The sequence below is a fragment of the Dendrobium catenatum genome, unplaced genomic scaffold (genome assembly GCF_001605985.2).
Source record: "Dendrobium catenatum unplaced genomic scaffold, ASM160598v2 fragScaff_scaffold_1021, whole genome shotgun sequence".
Taxonomy (NCBI): Eukaryota; Viridiplantae; Streptophyta; class Magnoliopsida; order Asparagales; family Orchidaceae; genus Dendrobium; species Dendrobium catenatum.
This window is the reverse complement of record NW_021319483.1, coordinates 3324324-3344168: the sequence shown is the minus strand read 5'-3', so window position 1 is coordinate 3344168 and position 19845 is coordinate 3324324. Positions and strand designations below refer to the sequence as shown.

The 19845-nt window shown below is 36.7% G+C and overlaps 2 protein-coding genes across 2 annotated transcripts in view; one reads left to right on the top strand and one right to left on the bottom strand.

Annotated features, from left to right (window-relative positions):
* The window catches only part of LOC110102027, a 15790-nt gene extending 9786 nt beyond the window's left edge, over positions 1–6004 (bottom strand). Inside the window, exons 1-2 of the mRNA XM_028697894.1 lie at positions 5751–6004; positions 2234–2324 (exon numbers count right to left, since the gene is read on the bottom strand). The gene's annotated coding sequence lies outside the window, so the exon portion shown is untranslated. The remainder of the gene's footprint in view (positions 1–2233; positions 2325–5750) is intronic.
* Positions 6005–6071: 67 nt separating this feature from the next.
* On the top strand, positions 6072–17906 carry LOC110102026. Its single transcript, XM_028697893.1, has 8 exons — positions 6072–6213; positions 6430–6551; positions 14841–14913; positions 15276–15358; positions 16526–16564; positions 17186–17256; positions 17330–17435; positions 17518–17906. The coding sequence occupies exons 1-8, from the start codon at positions 6120–6122 to the stop codon at positions 17584–17586; spliced, it is 657 nt and encodes a 218-aa protein (XP_028553726.1). The 5' UTR covers positions 6072–6119; the 3' UTR covers positions 17587–17906.
* The last annotated feature ends 1939 nt before the right edge of the window (positions 17907–19845 follow it).

The following is a 19845-nucleotide window of genomic DNA, read 5'->3' as shown; positions in this document are numbered from 1 at the left end:
AGTTTCCAACAGCCTCCAACCTGCTGTCCAAGGCGTTTCGAAGGATAATTTTGCTGATTTTTGCTGTTTTCGTTGTTTTTGGAGACTGATTTTGACATCCAAAGTGATCCAAAACACTGATTTTGCTATCCCAACGTCACCTTAGCTGATTTGGAAGGAAGAAAAGGCTTCCTACCTCCTCTCGGTAGAAGAAGAAAGCAAATCGAAGCAGAAGAAAGGTTCCTTTCAGCTAATGAAAGGAGAAAACAGCAACTAGAGCAGGAGAAATCCCTTCTTCACTTAATTTCAACTCAAAGAAATGCTGCAGGAAGAGAAAGGTTCGGCCGGCCTTGGAGAACCGGACCTGGAGGACTCGGCGGCCAAGGGAGACGGACATCTTGGGGACGTCGGAAGGTCTGGACGGGGTCGGACGCACAAAACCCACGGAACCCTTCCTCTTCCGCCTCCTTCCTCTCGCTCTCTTGCTCTCTCTGTCGGGACGGGACCGAACGAACAAGCAACGGGGGAGCCGAATGCTCCCCCTCTCCCGATCTCTCGCTCTTTCTCTTGCTGTCTGTCGGGGGCGGAAAACACAAGGGGAGCCGAATCCGCTCCCCTCTCTCCCTCTCGTTTCTCTTAGAGGCGCACAAAGCACCGCCCAAATGGGCCAATCCCCCTTCTCACACGTGGAATGAGAGGTTTTAGGGCAGATTTCAAGATGAAATCTGAGCCATTGATTTGGGAATTTGATTTGAAAATCAAATTCAGCCCAAATTGAGAAATTAGGGCTGAAATTGAGTCCGGATTGGGCTCGACCCGAATCGATTTGAGTCGATTTGGGTCCGATTTTGTTCGATTGAGTCAATTTTGCGAAATTGAACTCGGATCGACGCCGAAATGTGTCGAACTGCGTCGAATTGGGCTCGACGGCGTTTGAATTGATTTGATTTAATTTTAATTTAATTAAATTGATTTAATTTAATTAAATTGGAGTCTAATTTGAGTCGATTTTGTCTCGACGTCGATCGATCGAGTCGATCGAGCGCGATCGAGCCTAGTCGGGCTCGATCGGGGTCGAGTCGGTGCGAAAATATTCTTCAACAGCCTCTAAATAGAGTTGGGAGAAAGATGTCAAGTTGTCATGCAATAGGAAATTACTCGAACAATGTTAAGTAAATTAATACGGATATTGAGATTAAACCAAGCCAATTTTTCAAGAAAATCGAATTTACTTTCTCAACTCCCTGATATCCTCTAACAACAGCCTCTAAATAGAGTTGGGAGAAAGATGTCAAGTTGTCATGCAATAGGAAATTACTCGAACAATGTTAAGTAAATTAATACGGATATTGAGATTAAACCAAGCCAATTTTTCAAGAAAATCGAATTTACTTTCTCAACTCCCTGATATCCTCTAAACCACCTCAATGGTTGCCAGCTCCTTAAATTAAAGTCTGAATTAAAATTTATTGTATCCTCAAAAAAAAAAAAAGAAAAAAAAAAGACGATGTATTGAGTTCCTATGCTATTCTCATTACACTTAAAAATATCAAAAATTGATACTATTTTGTTCCAGAAAATATGACAAGTCAATTAATGCCTAAAGCAATAAGCAACCTACAAGGCCATGTTTGGTTGCTTCCAATTTTGTCTTCATGTCAAGTCATGTTCAATTTTTTGTTTTGCTTAAAGAATTCAATTTCATCAAAAACAACAACCAACAATTCATTAGTTTGTTTGAATGTCATTTCTTGCTGTTTACTAGGTAAATTGTTTTTGTATCATGTCAAATACGAGTTTGACTTAGTATTTTAGCTTAGACTTGTGCGAGGTTGGGATCATGCAAAGTGTAGGTTAAAATATTACAACCTGATTCTATTTAGTGCACATGGTTAAATAAATTTGAAACAAATCATTAATAGCCATTTTACTAAGAACATCACAAGCACATCATGGTAATCATATTCATTATTCATCAAGGAAACTAGGGATTTAGTGACAGTCATTATAATCATGTACATGATAACAGTTCCCTTTACTTGCTTGATTAATAGGATTCAAACCAAAAATTGGGGAGGCAAGGAAAGAACTTTGGCAAAAACCATGTTTAACATAGGATCAAATTAACCAAAATAATATAAGACATGATATAAAATTGTGACCGTAAAGTTTAATTCAATACCGCATACAAAAATCTCTGTATATACATGGATGCTCTTGCTGTTAAGAAAAAAATTGGCATAATTATTCTTACTCTTTGACCTCCTGCACTCCAGGAATAGCAATAGTGCTTGCTTTACACTTTTCCTTTAGTAACCTTTGCTTGGACCGAGTTTTAAGAATGTCTACAAGCAGAAATCAACAAATATATTGATAAATACATTTGACATATCCAAACTTTCTAAACTCGTCTTTCAGATTGACAATGCGGTTCCCTTGTTCCAAACTTAAAATTATTATAAAGGTTAATGACAGTATTGTCAAAGAGCAGTTCAAAGAGAAGAGCGTAAGGATATCTTAGCTTCATACAGTAAAGACTAAAGCTTAGCACTGCTTCAATTAAGTAAACCACATGTTAAAATTTACTAGGTAATAATCCATAAATGACAGCAAACCCAAAAAACTATTGAACAAGAAACAATAGATTTTTACTAGACCATACAATATCCTCCCGGATTAGTGGACTTAATCAATTCAATGATAACAAATAACAATTAATCATAACTTTACATTAACCACAACCTGCACAAAAGAGCCATAAAGGCAACTTAAATTTATCTTTTTTTATCAATGCTTTGTTCGAATCATCAAATTTTGTTCTTATATACGACCAAGCAACATTGGGAACCAACTGTAGATTTCACTAGAAACTGCAGGTTGAAAAAGTACTCTATCAAGCTTTTGAAATCTGACTACAGTGTATGATTCTTAAAGGAAACTTCACATATATGCCTTACTAGATCAAATAGAACTTCAGAAATTAAAAATTCAGTTAGTGAAGAGATTGATGATGCATTTCGAAATGACATAAAAGCGAGATTAAATTGTTGTATGAAAGATTCTATGCATCATCAAGTGCACGACTTTCTCAATAACTCAAAAGAAGTAAAAGAAAGAAATTTGGGTAAGGATATTTTGTATTACATTTATCTCAAAATAGTTTGTTTGTCTAGAATTTGATTGTGTCAATCAATCGAGTTGTACTGTTGCCACATACCTTAACTCAGTTTGACCCCTCCTGCTTGGATTTTTTTTTCCATGCAACGCCCCGACACTATGTACCCGAACGCCCCAGCGTTGTGTACCCGAGCGCCCCGACACTACATAGTTTGCTTGGAGAAAAGCAAAGAAAAGAGTTAGTTTAAATTCACTTGAGTTGAATCTGACTTAAGATTTGACACAACTACCAAATGGCAAGAAAGCACTGCAGATTATGATTTATTGATGATAACAAGCGCTACAAGGCAAAGCTAATAGTTAAAAATTTTCAGTAGAAGGAATGAGTCGACTTCACTGAAATTTTCTCTCCAGTGGTGAAGATGACAACAATCAAGGTTATACTTAGCATTGAAGTAGTGGAGGATATACATCTAGAGCTGATAGATGTAAAAATAATATTTCTTCATAGTGACCTTGAAGAAGAGTTGTATATGGTGCAACATCAAGGATATGTGATCACATGTAAAGAAAATATAATGTACAGACTCAAAAAAATATATATGGGCTGAAGCATGTACCGAGACAGTAGTATAGGAGATTTGATAGGTTTATATCAAACAATGGGTACATAAAGTGCTAGGCAGATCACTGTTATTTTTTAAAATATTTTGATAGCTGATATATTATTTTGCTTTTGTATGTGGATGATATATTGATTGTAGGGTTAGATGTAAAGAAGATAATATGTATAAAGGAGTAGTTATCAAAGGATTATGAAATGAAAATTTCGGGTCTAGCAAAGAAAATTCTCATTATGAGAATCAATAGGGATAAAAGTGCAAATATACTAAAGTTTTCATAAGATGAGTATGCTGAAAAGGTGTTGTAGAAATTCAACATGAGCACAATAGGTAGTCATTTTTAATTATCTAAGGAAAAATCACCTAAATTTGAAGCAAAGCAAGAGCAGATGGAGATGACTCCATGTGCTTCAGCAGTTGAAAGTTTGATGTATGTTATGATATGTATGAGACCCATAACATATGCAGTAGGAGTAGTCAGCAGATTTATGAGTAACCTAAAAAAGCTTTATTGGGAGGCAGTTAAGTGAATTCTCAGGTACTTAAGAGGATCATTTAACAATACTTTTTGCTTTGGAGGTAAATGGATTGATCTATAAGGGTATGTAGATTCTAATCTTGCTGAAGATCATGATAGTAGGAGTAGCACAATAGGTTATATCTTTACCTTGGGAAAAACTACAGTGAGTTGGGTTTCCAAGTTATAGAAGATTATTGCGCTCTCAACCACAAAAGTTGAGTATATTGCTATCACTAAGACTAGCACGGAGATGGTATGGTTGTAAAGTTTTTTGGTTGAACTAGGCAAGGGGTAAAAAAATGAAAGTTGCATAGTGACAGCATGAGTGATATTCCTCTAGCCAAGAATATTTCATTCCATGTCAACACGATGCACATCCAGCTTTAGTATCATTTCATCAAATTGTTTTAGGAAGATTGTCAGTTATCTTTGGAGAAGATACAGACAACCTAGAATCCTGCATACATGCTAACAAAGATGGTGACAATTGATAAATTGAATTGTGTAACTTAAGTTGGTCTTCATAAAGGATGAGAGCAGGGGTGAGGCACACTACATGTATTATGATTGGAGTTGCAAATCGGAAGAATGATGATCGCAATTAGTTCCAAGTGGGAGATTATTAGTCTGTGTGGAATCTGATTGTGTCAATCAATCGAGTTATACTGTTGTTATAGACTCAATTCAGTTTGTCAGGCTAGTTGGGGAGTCCTCCCGTTGCTTGGTTTTTTTTTCCATACAACGCCCCAGCGCCATGTACCTGAGCGCCCCGACACTACATAATTCACTTGGAGAAAAGACAGAGAGCAGAGTTGAGCATCACGACACTCCAAATTGGCACCGCAGCACTGCGAGGAAGGCTGGACAATTTTTCTTTCTTGTTTTTCTTAATCGTGGCGTTTCCTGGTAGTAAAAATTGTATATCCTTGTTTGTTCTTGTGTAAGAATGGTGTAAGAGAGAAGAGAAGCAAGAAGAGAGTGAGAGAGAAGAGATATCTATACAAATTTCTCCCAATTTTCATAGTAGACTTCTTGGTGTGGTGTAGCTCCGTGGTTTTTCCCGGTTTCAGGTTTTCCACGTTAAATCTTGGTGTTCCTTACTTTCCACTGTATTTCAAATTTCTTGTTTGTTTCGTTGCATGATTTACTTCCACCCCCAACAAAAATAAATCCAATAACTTTCAAATTCATCATGAGCAAATTTTAGTTAGGATACCTTGATCATAAACCTTTACATCTTCAAAGAGTAAGAAATTTAAAAAACTTCTTATGCAAGGGAAAAAAAGTAAGAATTAGCTGTTACCATATACATGGAGCATCCAAGTCTCAATCAATCCAAAAAAGGAAAATACTGCCACGAGACTAAATTCAGCTAACAACCATCAAACAAATTTGATACTATTGCTTGATACTGGTTATTTGTTACTATTGCTTGATACAAATGTGGTGTAGCTCCAGCTGGTATTCAAAGCAACACTGTATTTAGGCACGCTAGAATTTTGGAAGAAGACCTTTGATTTTGAGGGATAAGAGGTGGTGATTGAGTTGGTGCGGGAGAGGCATGCTATACTAGCCATGTCAAAAGCAGCCGACGAGAACGGACAAGGCGACACGGTGGCGACGACGTAGGTAGCGAGAGGCTGCGGAGACGAACAGCAAGAGGAGACAAGAGAGAGGGATCAAAGACTCCACTCTGGGTTCACTAGTGGAATGACAAGCGGCTCTGTAGCTTCGGTGGTGGAAAAAATAATCTGATTTGGGTGAAGAAGGTGAGGAGAGAGAGAACGGGAAACTTTTTAATTTAACGAAACTGCCATTTCAATTTGCACTACTTTAAAGAGGGTATTTTAGGAAAATCAAGTTATCCTCAGTATGTAAACATGATAAGAAGCAAGAAATATCAGAAGCAGAAGGCTAAAATGGCTATGGCGAGAGCCCTCCTCTCATCTCCGCATCTTCTTCTCTGTTCTCAAAGTAAGCTTTAATTATCACCTCTCGCTTAAAAACTGTTTTTTTTTTTTCTTCTTCTCTCATTTCTTTCATAAAAATTCTTGCTGTATAATTGCCCCTTATTAAGACCATGCCCTAGGATTATTCGCTCCTTTTGCACAATCTTAGAATTTGGTATTCCATAGGAAAGATGTTATATTCTCGAATTAAACGGATGAAAAGCTATTGTTTCTGTTTCAGGCAGAGAAGCCTTGGCATCTAAGCGGAATGGCCTTTGCCCATCAAGCAGATTGCTCGGCACTAGGAATTTTGTTTCCAGAGGTACTCACAGTCACGGAAGTTTTGCCCCCATTGCTTCTATGGTATATATGAAAGCAGCAATTTTTATTTTTATTTTACTGATAATTATTTTTGGAGGGATGCAATTTTTTTATTTCTTATCTGAAATGGAAGTGCTAGTAACACTTTGGTTGCTTTTCTGCTGCAAAATATAGTTTCCATTTTTTTTTATTTATAAAGCGTGGGTGCAAAATCTAAGGAGTTAGGATTGCAATTATTATCATTCAAATAATTGTGAAATATGAGTGGAGCAACATGACATCGCCATTAATTGAGTGAATCTTTATAAAGTTTTTTATATGTTTTGCACGTCGATGTCCCTTGAAACATGAAGTAGCCATTAAATGTGTTTTTATCACTTGTTTCATATTCATAAACCCAATCTATAATCATGAGAGCATCCATATTATAAGCCGTGGGAGTTGAGAGCATCCATATTATAAGCCATGGGAGTTGGTATGAACCATCACTATCATTGCTAAAGGCCCTTTACGTTGCTGAACATTACAAAAAGAGATGAATGAGAGGGAAAAAGAGTGAAAATTGAGAGAGTTGGAGAGAGATGTATAAAATTAAAGTGAATAGAAAAGAAATAAAAAAAGGGAGAGAAATTCAAATAAAAAAGCTGAATAAAAAAAGAAAAAAAAAATATTAGAAGGATGTTGAAAGAGGTGTAGCTTCATTAAGTGGACTAAATATAGAGCCAGATGTAAGTTTCAAAATTTTGATCCCCTTCCTGTAAGCAGCCTGCACAAAGTACAAAGCATTGCAGTACAAGCACAAAATCAAAACTAAAGAGAAGGGTACCTGAGCCTAAGAAGTAACTGTAGAAATTCTGAAGCAGCCAAAATCCCACTAACTGGTGAATCTACAAAGCACGGACAAATTTTTAATGATACAAGCAATTATATGATAGAAATATTATAGTCATGTATGATTGCAGAAATGATGAGTGTTGAGTACATACAAAAATGCTAAAGGCTAAAGTGACAGTGGTATCAAAAGAAGAATAGAAAATGACGGTGCTGCCTACTATCGTCGATCTACAAAGTAACACCCTACAGATCTGAGTATGGGGTACTTTATCACTATCCCATGGATCTCTACTTTATCAAGAGCAAATATATCAACCATACTGAATATCACAAGTGCATCTAAAGATCCATGAAGGCAAAAATGGACTCTTAAAGATCTTAGTGTAATATCCAAGAAAGCTTTCGGAGATCCACTAAATGAAGACTCCAGCGTGACATCTAAGTAAGCTTTTGGAGATCCATCAAATAAAAAACCTTAGTGTGACATCTAGAACGAATATCTAAAGATCCACAGGGTCAATCAACTTACAACAAAGGTGATTCTCTCTAGACGCGTTCCACATTTGTTGGGGGGGGGATTTGTTAACCTCAATATCACAGTCAGAAGACAAAAAAAAAGGCTTAAAGCGTACCTAAAATCCAGCCGAATTCGTGCAGAAATCCCGCAAATCACTGTAGCACGGCGCCGTTCATGTCTCCTCGCTAAATTCCTGCGTACGCTTCCTCGATCGCCTCTCTCCAACGTCTATAAAAGCCAACCAATCGAGCTCTCCCAGGGCACTTCTTCCATTCGCTCTCCACGCACAAGCTCCGACCTCTCTGCCTCTCTCGAACTTCACCAAGCCGAAGCCAGGCATCCACCTTCCCTGAGCCCGTCGGCCCCTTCTCCTCACCCGTCCGATCCACTCGATCCACAGAGAGAGAGAGAGAGAGAGAGAGAGAGATACCTTCTCCCCCATACCTACTCCGACCGGAATTAATTATTTTAATTATATTTAATTACCTCGTAATAATCACTAATTATAATTATTCGAAATTAATTATAATTAATTATAACTAATTATTATTAATTATAATTAGTTATAATTAAAAAGGAATTAATTATAATTAATAAAAAAGTAAGCAATATGATACTTCTCTCCCTCGATCCTCGTGCCAACATCTACAACCCCGCGAAGGTACGGATTTTCTAAACTTAGATTCTCGCTCTCGAAGTTAGCGGCGGACCGGAAAACCGCCCATACACGCCTTTATTGCGCGTGGTGGGATGGGACCCCGGTGTGGTGTTTACAACGAGGCGAGTAATCACCTTAAACTCGAGAACCTGTTTTCGTTGTTTGCGGCGGACCGGAAAACCGCCTCTACACGTCTTTATTGCGCCTGGTGGGATGGGACCCTAGTCCGACGCCTACGATGAGGCGGGCAATCACCTAAACCCTACTTCAATGTTTGTGGCGGACCGGACAACTGTCCATACACGCCTTTATTGCACGTGGTGGGATGGGACCCCGATGCGGCACCTACAGCGAGTCGGGATCATTCATAAGTACCCCCGAGCGGGGGGAAAGCAATTAGTGTCTTTTAAACAAGTACCGTCAAAGACCCCATACACGCCTTTATTGTGCGTGGTGGGAAGAAAAATCACGGCCGTGGTGTTCTCGTCCGAGGACACCTACCATACACACATTTATTGCGCATGGTGGGAAAGACCCAGTTTTCTTGTAGTTTTCCCCTAAACGGGGGAGACGTTGGGAGGCTGCCAAAATTTCGGGTGAAAACGAGATCGTACCTGGACTCATTTGAACTCAAAAGACATTAATAAAAGGCTTAATTCAAACTCAAATTGAAAAGAACAAGAACTTGAGTTTGCAAGTGGCACGTTATAACTACAAAGGCTTGGACTCAAATCAGAAAAAAAAATAACAGAGGACTTGAGTTGGACTCAAACTGAACAGCACTTGAACTTGAACTTCAATTGAATTTGAACCAGGACTGGGACAAGTTGACAACGAATGTATGGACTTGATTTGAACACTCATGCAAATTTTGAACTCAAAGAAACTACAATATACTCAAACTTGACAGTGGATCATATTTGATTTGAACTGAGCTCAAACCTGAATTTGACATGAACCACATTGGACTTGACATTGAACATTCAAACTCAAATGAACTAAGTATTGTGGACATAAACTCAATTTAAATTTGTACTTGAATTTGAATGAAGTCTGAACTCAAGAAGACCACAAGGGACCCAGGCATGGGCTTGGCTCGAATTAGATGATGAAGATTTGCAGGCTCGCATACTAAACTAAGCTTGAACTTATGACTACAATGGATTGAACTCATAACAACAAAGGACTTTCAACTTACACATAAGCAATGTGTGATCTAATTAGTGAATCCACAAGTTCATACGAAGTAGTTGGAAATCATTAGCAAAAAAAGTCCCCAATGAATGATACAATCTATCCATGATGATTATACCGATCCACATGTCAAATAACAATAATGATAATATTGTCATTCATGTTATAAACCTTCAAGCCATATGATGGGCATAGAGATTTGCTAGTTCTTATTCACGATAAATGCAACATGTTTGCAAACATCGAAGGGAAACAACTTGGTTACAATAATACCTTGGTGTGTCCATGAATATAACACTAAGGTTCATACACAATTGATGTCATTCAAGTGTAAGCAAATACACTTTGCTCAATGGTAAGAGTGATATGATTACAAGACACAAACTCCTACAGGTCACAATGTAAGACTTGTTACACAATGAGCAAGATGTTGTTTGAGAGCAATCATAAAAGAAATACAACAAATGAAAACTCCTTCAAGTTGCTGTAGAAGACCCTTCTCATACACATTCAACATGTTGTCTGTGGGCAAATATAAAAGAACCATGGTAGATATCAACATCTACTAGTCGAAGCAGGAGATTCGTTAGTGCATATCAATCCGCCTGCTAAAAAATAACAAATAATGCACGACAGTCTACCTGTATAAGGCAGCAAATAACTCAATTCAGAAGCTGCTATAACACGCCACCGGATCCGCAACTTCTATGCAAACAGACAGAAGGCGTTCACAAATATTTCAAAATACCCCTGCACGCGCACCGTAGTTTGTATACACGTAGGTACACTAAAAGGGGTAAAAATAATCAAGAACCTATAGGCCTCGGCGAGCGTGTTATTGGTACACACGTGACGTCTAGGGATGCTGCGCGGGTTACTAAATTTGAACCTGATCCTCCTAAGCCGGTAAAAAGGAGTAGACATGGTTCAATTATAAAATACCCTCAAACACCCGCATGGGCCCCGACGAGCGTGTTATTGGTACACACATGACGTCTAGGGATGCTGCGCGGGTCAATAAGTGAATTCAAGTTCGAACCCGATCCTCCTATACAGATCAATAGGAGTCGATAAGGTTCAAACCAACAAACAAATATGTGGCTGTGACGACCAGAATATTTGTTTCAATACATTCATATTAGGCCTTCAAATCCTATAACAATATGAATTCACTAATAAATGCACAAAGCCTACGAAACTCGATCCCCTATCGGCAAGTCGATAGGGTCGACAAGGTTCAAGACATAAATATTTTCAAACTACCCATAACACCCCGATGATGGCCGTGTTGAATGAATATCTCAACCGGAGGGGTCCATTCAAAATATTTTCAAATGCTATCCCAAATCCTATCAAAATCCAAAGCTCCACAAAGTCCAAAATCCAAAAATCCCAGAAAACTCATAAAAATCTCAAAATCCCAAAAATATTTAAAAATGGAAATCTAACCATCCATACTTAAAGCAAAATCCATCCACCCTCCGCAATAGTTTGCCGGGGTGGATAAATTAAAATTTACTTCAGCTCATAAAAGAGCTAAATGCCTAGTCGAAAATATCCTTAGGATCCATTCTCAAACAATCTCTTGCCAGCAAGGACGTGGTACGTGTCCTCTAACCGGCGATCTGCCGCCAAATGGCACCGCAGGATAAACAGTTATGATCCGGGGCCCTCTGAACCGAGTGGTTTTGCCGCCAAATGGCTCCACGAAATATCGGTTATGGCCAGAGCCAATACGTTCCTTATGGCATCAAATTCTTGAGATATGAATCAATAGGATATGATTGATAGGGCACGAAGCCCTCTGTTAGCTAAGGTGGATTCAAATTTGTCCCCTTAGGCAAACACTCATCCTAGGTCTACAAGGTCCCCTTGGATGAAGCAACCCATGGCTGCCGACAAGGATCCTTCTGTCAGGTTGGGTCGACTACCTCCTCTGACTAAGTAGACCAGGGACCATGATGGTCCGGGACGACAGAACCATGGGATCTTGATCGGGTCTATCGTCAATTCCCCCACCATCCTCTTTAAGTGTAAGATGGTGAAATTTTCTATTTTAAATATCAAACTTTCCAAACCTTTCTTAATGCCCAAATTCCAACCCAATTACCAAATCCTAATTTATTGCTGCTACTATACGCCAGATAACACGTATCTCTACGTATCTGATTGACGACTAGCCTTAATCGAAAGTTCTCTCTCGTGATCGGGAGGGGTAATTAACTATAGGGGAGGCCTATAGGAAACCAGAACTCAGATCATTAAGTCCTCACCAAATGAGGGCGAAATCTCTGGGTAGTGTCTTATCTACAAACTCATCTGCCTTCCAAAATTTACCCCGGAACTTAATCCGTTAAAACTCCCCTCGCCTAAACAAAAGCACAAACAATCAGCGCGGCGGGGAGGCCGGAGCTGAATTTTCGAAGCCCACATCATGCTTCTCAGACAATGACACTGATGAGGTCATCGACAGACATTTTAGGCAGGTTTATCGGCGAAGGAATCGTAGATCGACGGCTACGATCGGGAGCTTATATTTTTGATGTTATCATGTTATTTTATTTCTTGTATCTTTTATTCTCATGTACTAGTGACGATTTCACCCTTATGTAGGCGTAGTGTTTATTGTAGCCCAAGGGGCATATGAGTCTTTTTCTTTTCATGCTTTGAGACCTTTATAAAGGGGTCTCTTCTTGTTGTATGAGGTTAATGATTGATTAATGAAAATTTCTGAATTTCTTCTTTTTCTTCTTGCTTGAGAGCTTAAGAGAAAGAGAGGAGGCCTTGGAGAGGCTCCGCCCGAAGTACCCAACAGCCCACTACGGTGAGCTCTTGGTTCTACCTTGTTTTATTCACTGTTTTCCCTTCCTCCCCATCCCATTCCACTCCCCGAACCACCCTTCAACCCTCTCCGATTTTCCCTGCAGGCGACCCTCACAAATCCCCCCCTGAACCCGCCGAATTACCCTGGCCGTCTCCCCCATACCGCCGGCTAGACCAGCCGCCGTCCCTGCTCAGCCGCCACCCATCCCCTCCCACGCCCAGCAACCCGACCTCCCTCCTCCTTGGCTACTCCCGCCGGCTTCCCTGCATGGAGAAATTTGAATTCCGCCATTAACACTCCATTAATTCCTTCCTAATTTGGCTCCTTGAATTAATGAGCAATTGATTAAGGAGTAATTACATGGATTCAAATTCAAATTTTTTCCTCTTTCTCTTATTTGTAACTCCCCCAATTAATGGAAATCTGAATTAAAAATCTCAGATTTTAATTAACTAATTGGGGCCCACTATTTATGAAAATTTTCCATTGATCTCCCTTTGCATGGCCGGCCCCAACACCTCTCATATTCTCTCTCTATTTGCCACATAAGCAACCATTAATCCCTCTCTTAATTCTCCCATAATAACCGCCCATCCTAATTCAAATTTTGGGAAGTTTCATAGCAATTAATCTCCCTCCAACCCAAGGCAAAAATCTGAAATTCAAATTCAGATTTTTCTTCTCTTGTTCTTCCCTCGCTCTTGGTTTGTGATGATAATGTTTTGAATAATCTTCATTTTAATTTCTAATTGCAATTCCTACTTTGATTCACATCAGACACGCTTCTCATTGTGCCTATATATATTTTTTATGCTACTGCATGTTTAAATTTTATTATCACATTTTGATGCGTGTGAGATCTTAAAACAATATATGCATTTTATCGCTTTCATGGGCGTTTGTTGTTAAAATTCTCATAAAGCTTCATTGGAAGGCTTAAAGTATACTTTTTTTCCGTATGCATGTGTTGCAAATCCAGTGGGAAGAAAGGCGAGTACAAATACTTTCATTCTTTTTCAAATTATCAAAATTTCATTTTCTTTTAATTGTAATTTAGCTTGGTGGTCCCCATATTATGAGTGTAGTAGTTAACAACAATTATTAGACTAGTCGTGATACCCCCACATTATCAAAAAAGAAAGTCAATTTTTGAGGAAATCTTTCTAGGAAAGTAACAATTGAAAAAATTGATGATTTTAAAAGTCTAGAATTTCAGGGGAATTGATAGAAAAATATTAGAAACCTAGTCTTGATACCAAATTGTTACATGATATGCAATGTAGTTGCAAAAATAATTAAAAATAGAAATAAATGCAATAAAAGATGACAAACAATAAATTCTGAAGTTGTTAAATTGTTGATGTTGAATCCTCGTTAATTTATAATCCAAGATTGATGCCAAAATCCCATAAATTAGGTACAATTTATAGAATAACTTAAGCATGATTAAGGATAAACAATTCTTGTCCTTCTTGTTATTCAAAATAATTTTAATTTTTTATTTAAATTATTGAAAATTCAGCCAAAAATTAGTAACAAGTCTAGAAAGATTTGAAAAAATGTCCGGCTGACCTCTTTTGTCGAGTGATTTGACTCAGTGAGTTCTAGCCTATGAGAAATTCAGTGTGTATAAAATAATTTGTTAGTGATACTATATCAGATATGATAATGTTAACATGAGATATTGATCAAGTTTCTCATTATTTTCCTTGCCATCTCTTCCAAGCATACAAGCGACAATTTTTTCAAACAAAAACAAATCATAGTTCAAATCATTAAAAAAGTCATCACTATGTAAAACTGGTGTAGGACCATGCCATATGGGAATCCTCAAACATGGAATATGAATTCGTCAAATGAAGGCAAAATCTCTAAGCAGTGATTTATCTTCTGCTTAATCTGCATCTTCTAAATAAGATTTTTTATTTGGCACGAACTAGGATATTTCAGATCCCATGTTTTCTTTTCAGATTTACAGGTGGTGTACTTATTATCTTACTCCTTGGATCTATACCGCATGAAACTATAAAATCTCTTTATTCAGTTTATTCAAATGTGTGCTATATATCACAAATCTTGTTGATATTCTATAGTTGCCTTTTAAATGCATGTTTAATGTGGTTACTTCAGGTTAAACTACTACATAACAACATGCATTAGAAAATATGGGTTTTGGGAATTAAATGTTTTGCCAGCATTCTAACATGTCATTGTACTATAGTAGATTTCTGCCATTTTTTAATTTCTTTGCGATACAAGATATTTCTTGTGTATGCAATGTATTTTTTCTTTTTTGCTTGGCAGCTTGAAAGAAAGGCTGAGAAAAGAAAGACTGTCATCCCTGATCCAGATTTTCGAATTCCCATTGTCTTACTTGGTGAGTTTTAATGAATTTTCTTCCTTTTAATTTCCTCATGATTATTACTTTTCCACATGACTCAGCCTCTTAAAAATTTGTGTATAATCTTTTGTCTGGTTAATACAGTTCATTTTATTTCCAAAGAAATGCCTCAAGGGTAATATAAGGTTCTCATGCTTTAGGTTAGAAATTGCCACTTAGCAGGTCATGTTACTATTTTGATTTTGATATTCCTTACAAATTCTCTCCTAGAGAAACAATTTCTACTTAGCGTGTCATGTTATTATTTTGATCTTAACATACCTAACAAAGTCAATGATCTTACGGAAATTCCAAATATGCATTTTTTTTTCTCAACATCAATAATTCTTGAGGTGCAGGCTTAGCAGGTGGGTTTGTGTACCAAGACAAGCTGCTTCCAGCTGCTATAACAGGCTTACTTGGATTACTTCTGCTACTCCAGGTATAACATTATGGAGGATGTTTAACCCTTCATTATCAGTTTGTATCATCTATCCTCTCTCAGAGTTTTTTACTTATGGAAACTTGAATTAAAATTCGTAACTGGAAATGAATTTGAATGGATTATTGTATGCTAATTAGGGTATGAAAGAGTCGAGTCGAGTCAAGTAGTGCCCTTATCGATCTGAGCTCTTTTACCTCACATTGAACTCGAATCGAGCTCGTTTAATGAGCTCGAACTGAACTCGCTGTATAAAATTCAAGCTCGAGCTCGGCTCAATTGCTCGATTCAACTCGTTTTTGTCTGAAACGCCGACAATAGGAGGGGAAGAAGAAAATGACGGCGTTGCTGTTGATGCCACGAGGCGGGAAGAAGCTGTGGTCCGTGGAAGATGCTAAGCGGGAAGAAGAAGAGTTAATTAACTAATATGTGCAACTTTTTGTCTTTTCCAAAAATAGCTGCAACTTTTTTTTTTTTAAACATAACATTAATATTTTATATACATTTTTACGGAAGCTGCTGTAACTTATATTTATTATGCTGCAGCTTAATGATTAATCTTTTTAAATATTCAAATTTAATAAAAATAATAAATATTTAAAAAATCCAATAATCATTCAACTCTGTTCGCGAGCTCATAAGTCAAACCTCATCAAGTTCGTTTAACAAATGAGCTTGAGCTTAATATGCTCGGCTTGCAAGCTCAGTCAAATTCGAGCCAGTCAGCTCACTTGCACCCTTAATGCTGATTATTTTCTCTACTTCTATCATTCCGATACAAGCCTAAAATGCCTATTTACACTGTCATCTCTTTGGAAGAATTTGTTGCTGTATTGAGCCTTATTTGGAAGTTCATGCTCTCTGACATCAATAAAATGTGAGCTCTTTTTTTTTCAATGAAATAGTAGCTCTTACGGTATTTACCTGTTTTGTGAAAGGTTGTATTATCCTAGATTATCGACTAATTACTTCGTCTATTATATTTACTTTTCTTTACAGCTTGGTCAATATCATGAATAACATTGTTTTAAAAATATTAATCATTTTCCCTTACATTTGATTGTCTTGTTAACTTTTCCTCTTCACTCTTGACACCCTCACCAATCTCTTTTAATATCTTCTTCCTAGTTGACTAACCTAAACTGACTGTCATTGTGCATTTTACAGGCAACCAGAGTGAGATTTGTCTTTGATGAGGAGGCCCTGGTTTGTTGCTTCCCTCTTTGAAAATATTTAACTTATATTGTAAGGGGATAGATATGAGTTTATGGAAGATGAAGGAAAGTAATTCATTTGAATAGAGAAATTTGAAACTTGGAAATGTATCCTAGAACTGTAAAATTAAGGAGTTTATTTAAAAGAAAGTAATCTACTTTACTTTTTATTTTAGGTTTAGGATTTAGGGAAAGTAGTTATTAAACATGACTTGATTGCTGAAAGTCCATCTAATGTTGTGTCCAGTTCTCCTTGTTCAGCCTGTAAACATGGATGGAACATCTGAATAGATTGTTATTTTGACCTTTATAAGCTTTTGCTGTGCAACTCTTATTACAACAGTATTTCTCTAGTGATTTCCAGAAACTTTAACGAATACGCCAGTTAAGAATAACACAAGAAAAACTGAACATGGTGTAGCGCAAACTTGATTTTTATTTCTTTTTTCAGCATCGCAGTCTTCATCAAACTTACTAAAACCATTTTGTTTGGTTTAAGAATCGTTCTTCTCCATCCAGACTTGTTCAATTATGCATTTGATGCATTTTCTGAATCAATGTCGACTAATATTTCTTTCTGCTGTTCTAAATATTTATTAGTTGCTTAGTTTAGGAAGTAAGAATTGGAGAACAACTTCAAGAGTCAGGTGAAAATGTGTTTGTTGGCGGGAAGAACCGTTGGAAGTGAGATTCTACCACCTTCCCAAATTTTCTTTGAGAAACTCTGTTAAATATGCATTATAAAAATTTACCACAGGTATTCAACATTTGTGAACTGGGAGCTTTGGTGGCCTAATTTTCCTATTTTAGTGTACTTCAAGGAGACGCAGACAAAACCAGAAGGACAGATTCACTTCTTTCCAGTAATATTTGTGGGTATCTTGAACCTCTCTTTCGTTTTGTTATCCTTCACTTTCTAATTTTAATGTTATTTCCTTTCTGCAGAATGGAAAACAGTTATATAATGTTATGCTGGAGCGAGCTGGACCATCGAAGACTAGTTTGCCCAAATAGTTCTAATTGAAAGCACAGACAATATGCACTGGAGCTCAGCCAATTTTTGTTTGTCTTGCTGAATTTTAAGTACAGCCTGGCCTTTTATTATCCGAACTGGTCAGATGATCCTCTGATGAATTTTAATTTTAAAATATTAGCAATTTCTCTATTGAATTCTGATATGTCCTGCTGCAGAAAAAGCTCAATAATGGTGATTATAATCTTTCTGATTGCCTTCAGTTCATTATTTCTTTCATTCATATAGAATTATGTATAATTACGATCCAGATGTATTGTGGAATGAACGGTTTTATTATTTGATTTAATTTTATTTGACAGGTGTGAACTGTGTTATCATTTGGATAAGTGCATGAAATGAAGTTGATTATGAGCAGGCAAGAATAGTAGCTTATGATCTGAGAAACTGTTGGCAATAATGGAAAGAGGAAAGTTTTGTGAAGTGTTTCAATAGCTCAAATGCTTCTTTAGATAGTGTCAAAATATCTAAAATATTTCACTTCATTCTTTATTCATAGGAGTTTGAGGACTACAAAAAAATGCTATATCAGAAAATGAGTAAAAATTAAAATGTTAAATGCCTCCTAGTACGGATTGCCTTGGACACATGTCAGGCCCCGAGAACCTATTGATAAGAATGGTGATGTTGACACATATCCTTTATAATATCAATTGCTACGTTACTTGGTTCATCTACAATGACTTGAAGTGAAGCTGGTAAGAATTGTGTGGTTATTTCTGTAATTATAATTCCCATGAATTTAAGTTTAGTAGACAAATTTATAATAATAGTGAAATGTAGTATGTGATAACATGATTTATATGTATTGAAACTTAACACTGATAATGGTATGAATCTAATAAGATAGAACATAATATTTGGTATATGTATATAAAATTGGGAAGCTAAAATGTTAATATGTAACACCATAAGGTGTGGTGAAATGATATAATGATTGATATCAAATATATATATGATAATCAAACATGATATCCTCAAGATATATGTGATTTATTAATTGTGAGTCATAAGGAGCTAAAGAGCAATAAGGAGTCATAAGGAGCTAAGGTGATTGATTCACTAATTTGGAGTCATAATGAGCTAGAGATTGATCAGGAGTCATAAGCTCGACGGGATAGGAGGTATACGAAAATTTGAATTGTCTTTTTATTTAAATTATTATAAATAGTGAATATATTATAATAATAATTCCTCCATTATTATTATTATTATTATTATTATTATTATTATTATTATTATTTTGAACAATTAAAATTTTGGAATAACGATTCCACTTCAATTTGCATGCATTTTCATATTTTGTTCGTAATCACCTTCAAATTCTCATTGATTTGCACGTTTGGTTTTCATTGTTGAGATAGTTTCTATGCATGTTTGATATTCTTGCAGCTCGTATGTTTTTTATGATTTCAATTATTATTGATTTGATTATTATTTCTCCTAACATATTTTGAAAGAATTATTTTTGCTCTTGTGTATACTAACATTTCAGGAAAATTATACTCCGGATTGTTGAAAACTTCAAATCAAGAACAATTTAGAGTTTATTGTAATCAAAGTCTATATTTTTCATTTTATTGAGTCTGAGAGTGTGTGATTGTGATTGTAATTGAGTAACTGAGCATACACACATCGGGGGAGAGTTTTAAAATTCATATTTTAAACTGATCGTACTGTACAATATCACTTCATACGGGACGATCTAGTTAGTTATTTTCCCCCAATGAACATATTAGAGAAAAAAGTTTTCTAAGTATGGATCGTACGGACTATATTTAATTTCGTCCTAGAACGAATGTCTCTGTTCTGACTTCGGATGAAGATCGTATGGATGATATTTAAATTTCGTCCTAGGACGAACGTCTCTATTCTAACTTCGTACGAAGATCGTACAGACAATATTTAATTTCGTCCCAGGACGAACGTCTCTGTTCTATCCTCAGACGAAGATCGTACGGACGATATTTAATTTTGTACAGGGACGAACGCCTCTGTTTCGTTTCTCGTTCATTTCGTCCTGATATTTCATACAAACGAACTTTGAAATTTTTCTATTCGTACCGGACGAACTTATTTCGTACAGGACGATGATCGGGTATGAAATGATTTAGTCTATTCACAATGAGTTCGTACGCAATAGTATTTGAACTGTTCGTACGTACGAATATACAATCGTGTACGCTCAAAATTGAAAACTTCAGTTTTCTGGACAATTTTTCGTGTTTTTTTTTTATAAA

Excerpts from the sequence above, each read along its gene's own strand:
- LOC110102026 (XM_028697893.1), top strand. The coding sequence starts at position 6,120 with ATGATAAGAAGCAAGAAATATCAGAAGCAGAAGGCTAAAATGGCTATG. Across the intron at positions 6,214-6,429 it reads TCTTCTTCTCTGTTCTCAAA|GCAGAGAAGCCTTGGCATCT; the intron begins GTAAGCTTTAAT and ends TTTCTGTTTCAG. Across the intron at positions 17,257-17,329 it reads GGCGGGAAGAACCGTTGGAA|GTATTCAACATTTGTGAACT; the intron begins GTGAGATTCTAC and ends AATTTACCACAG.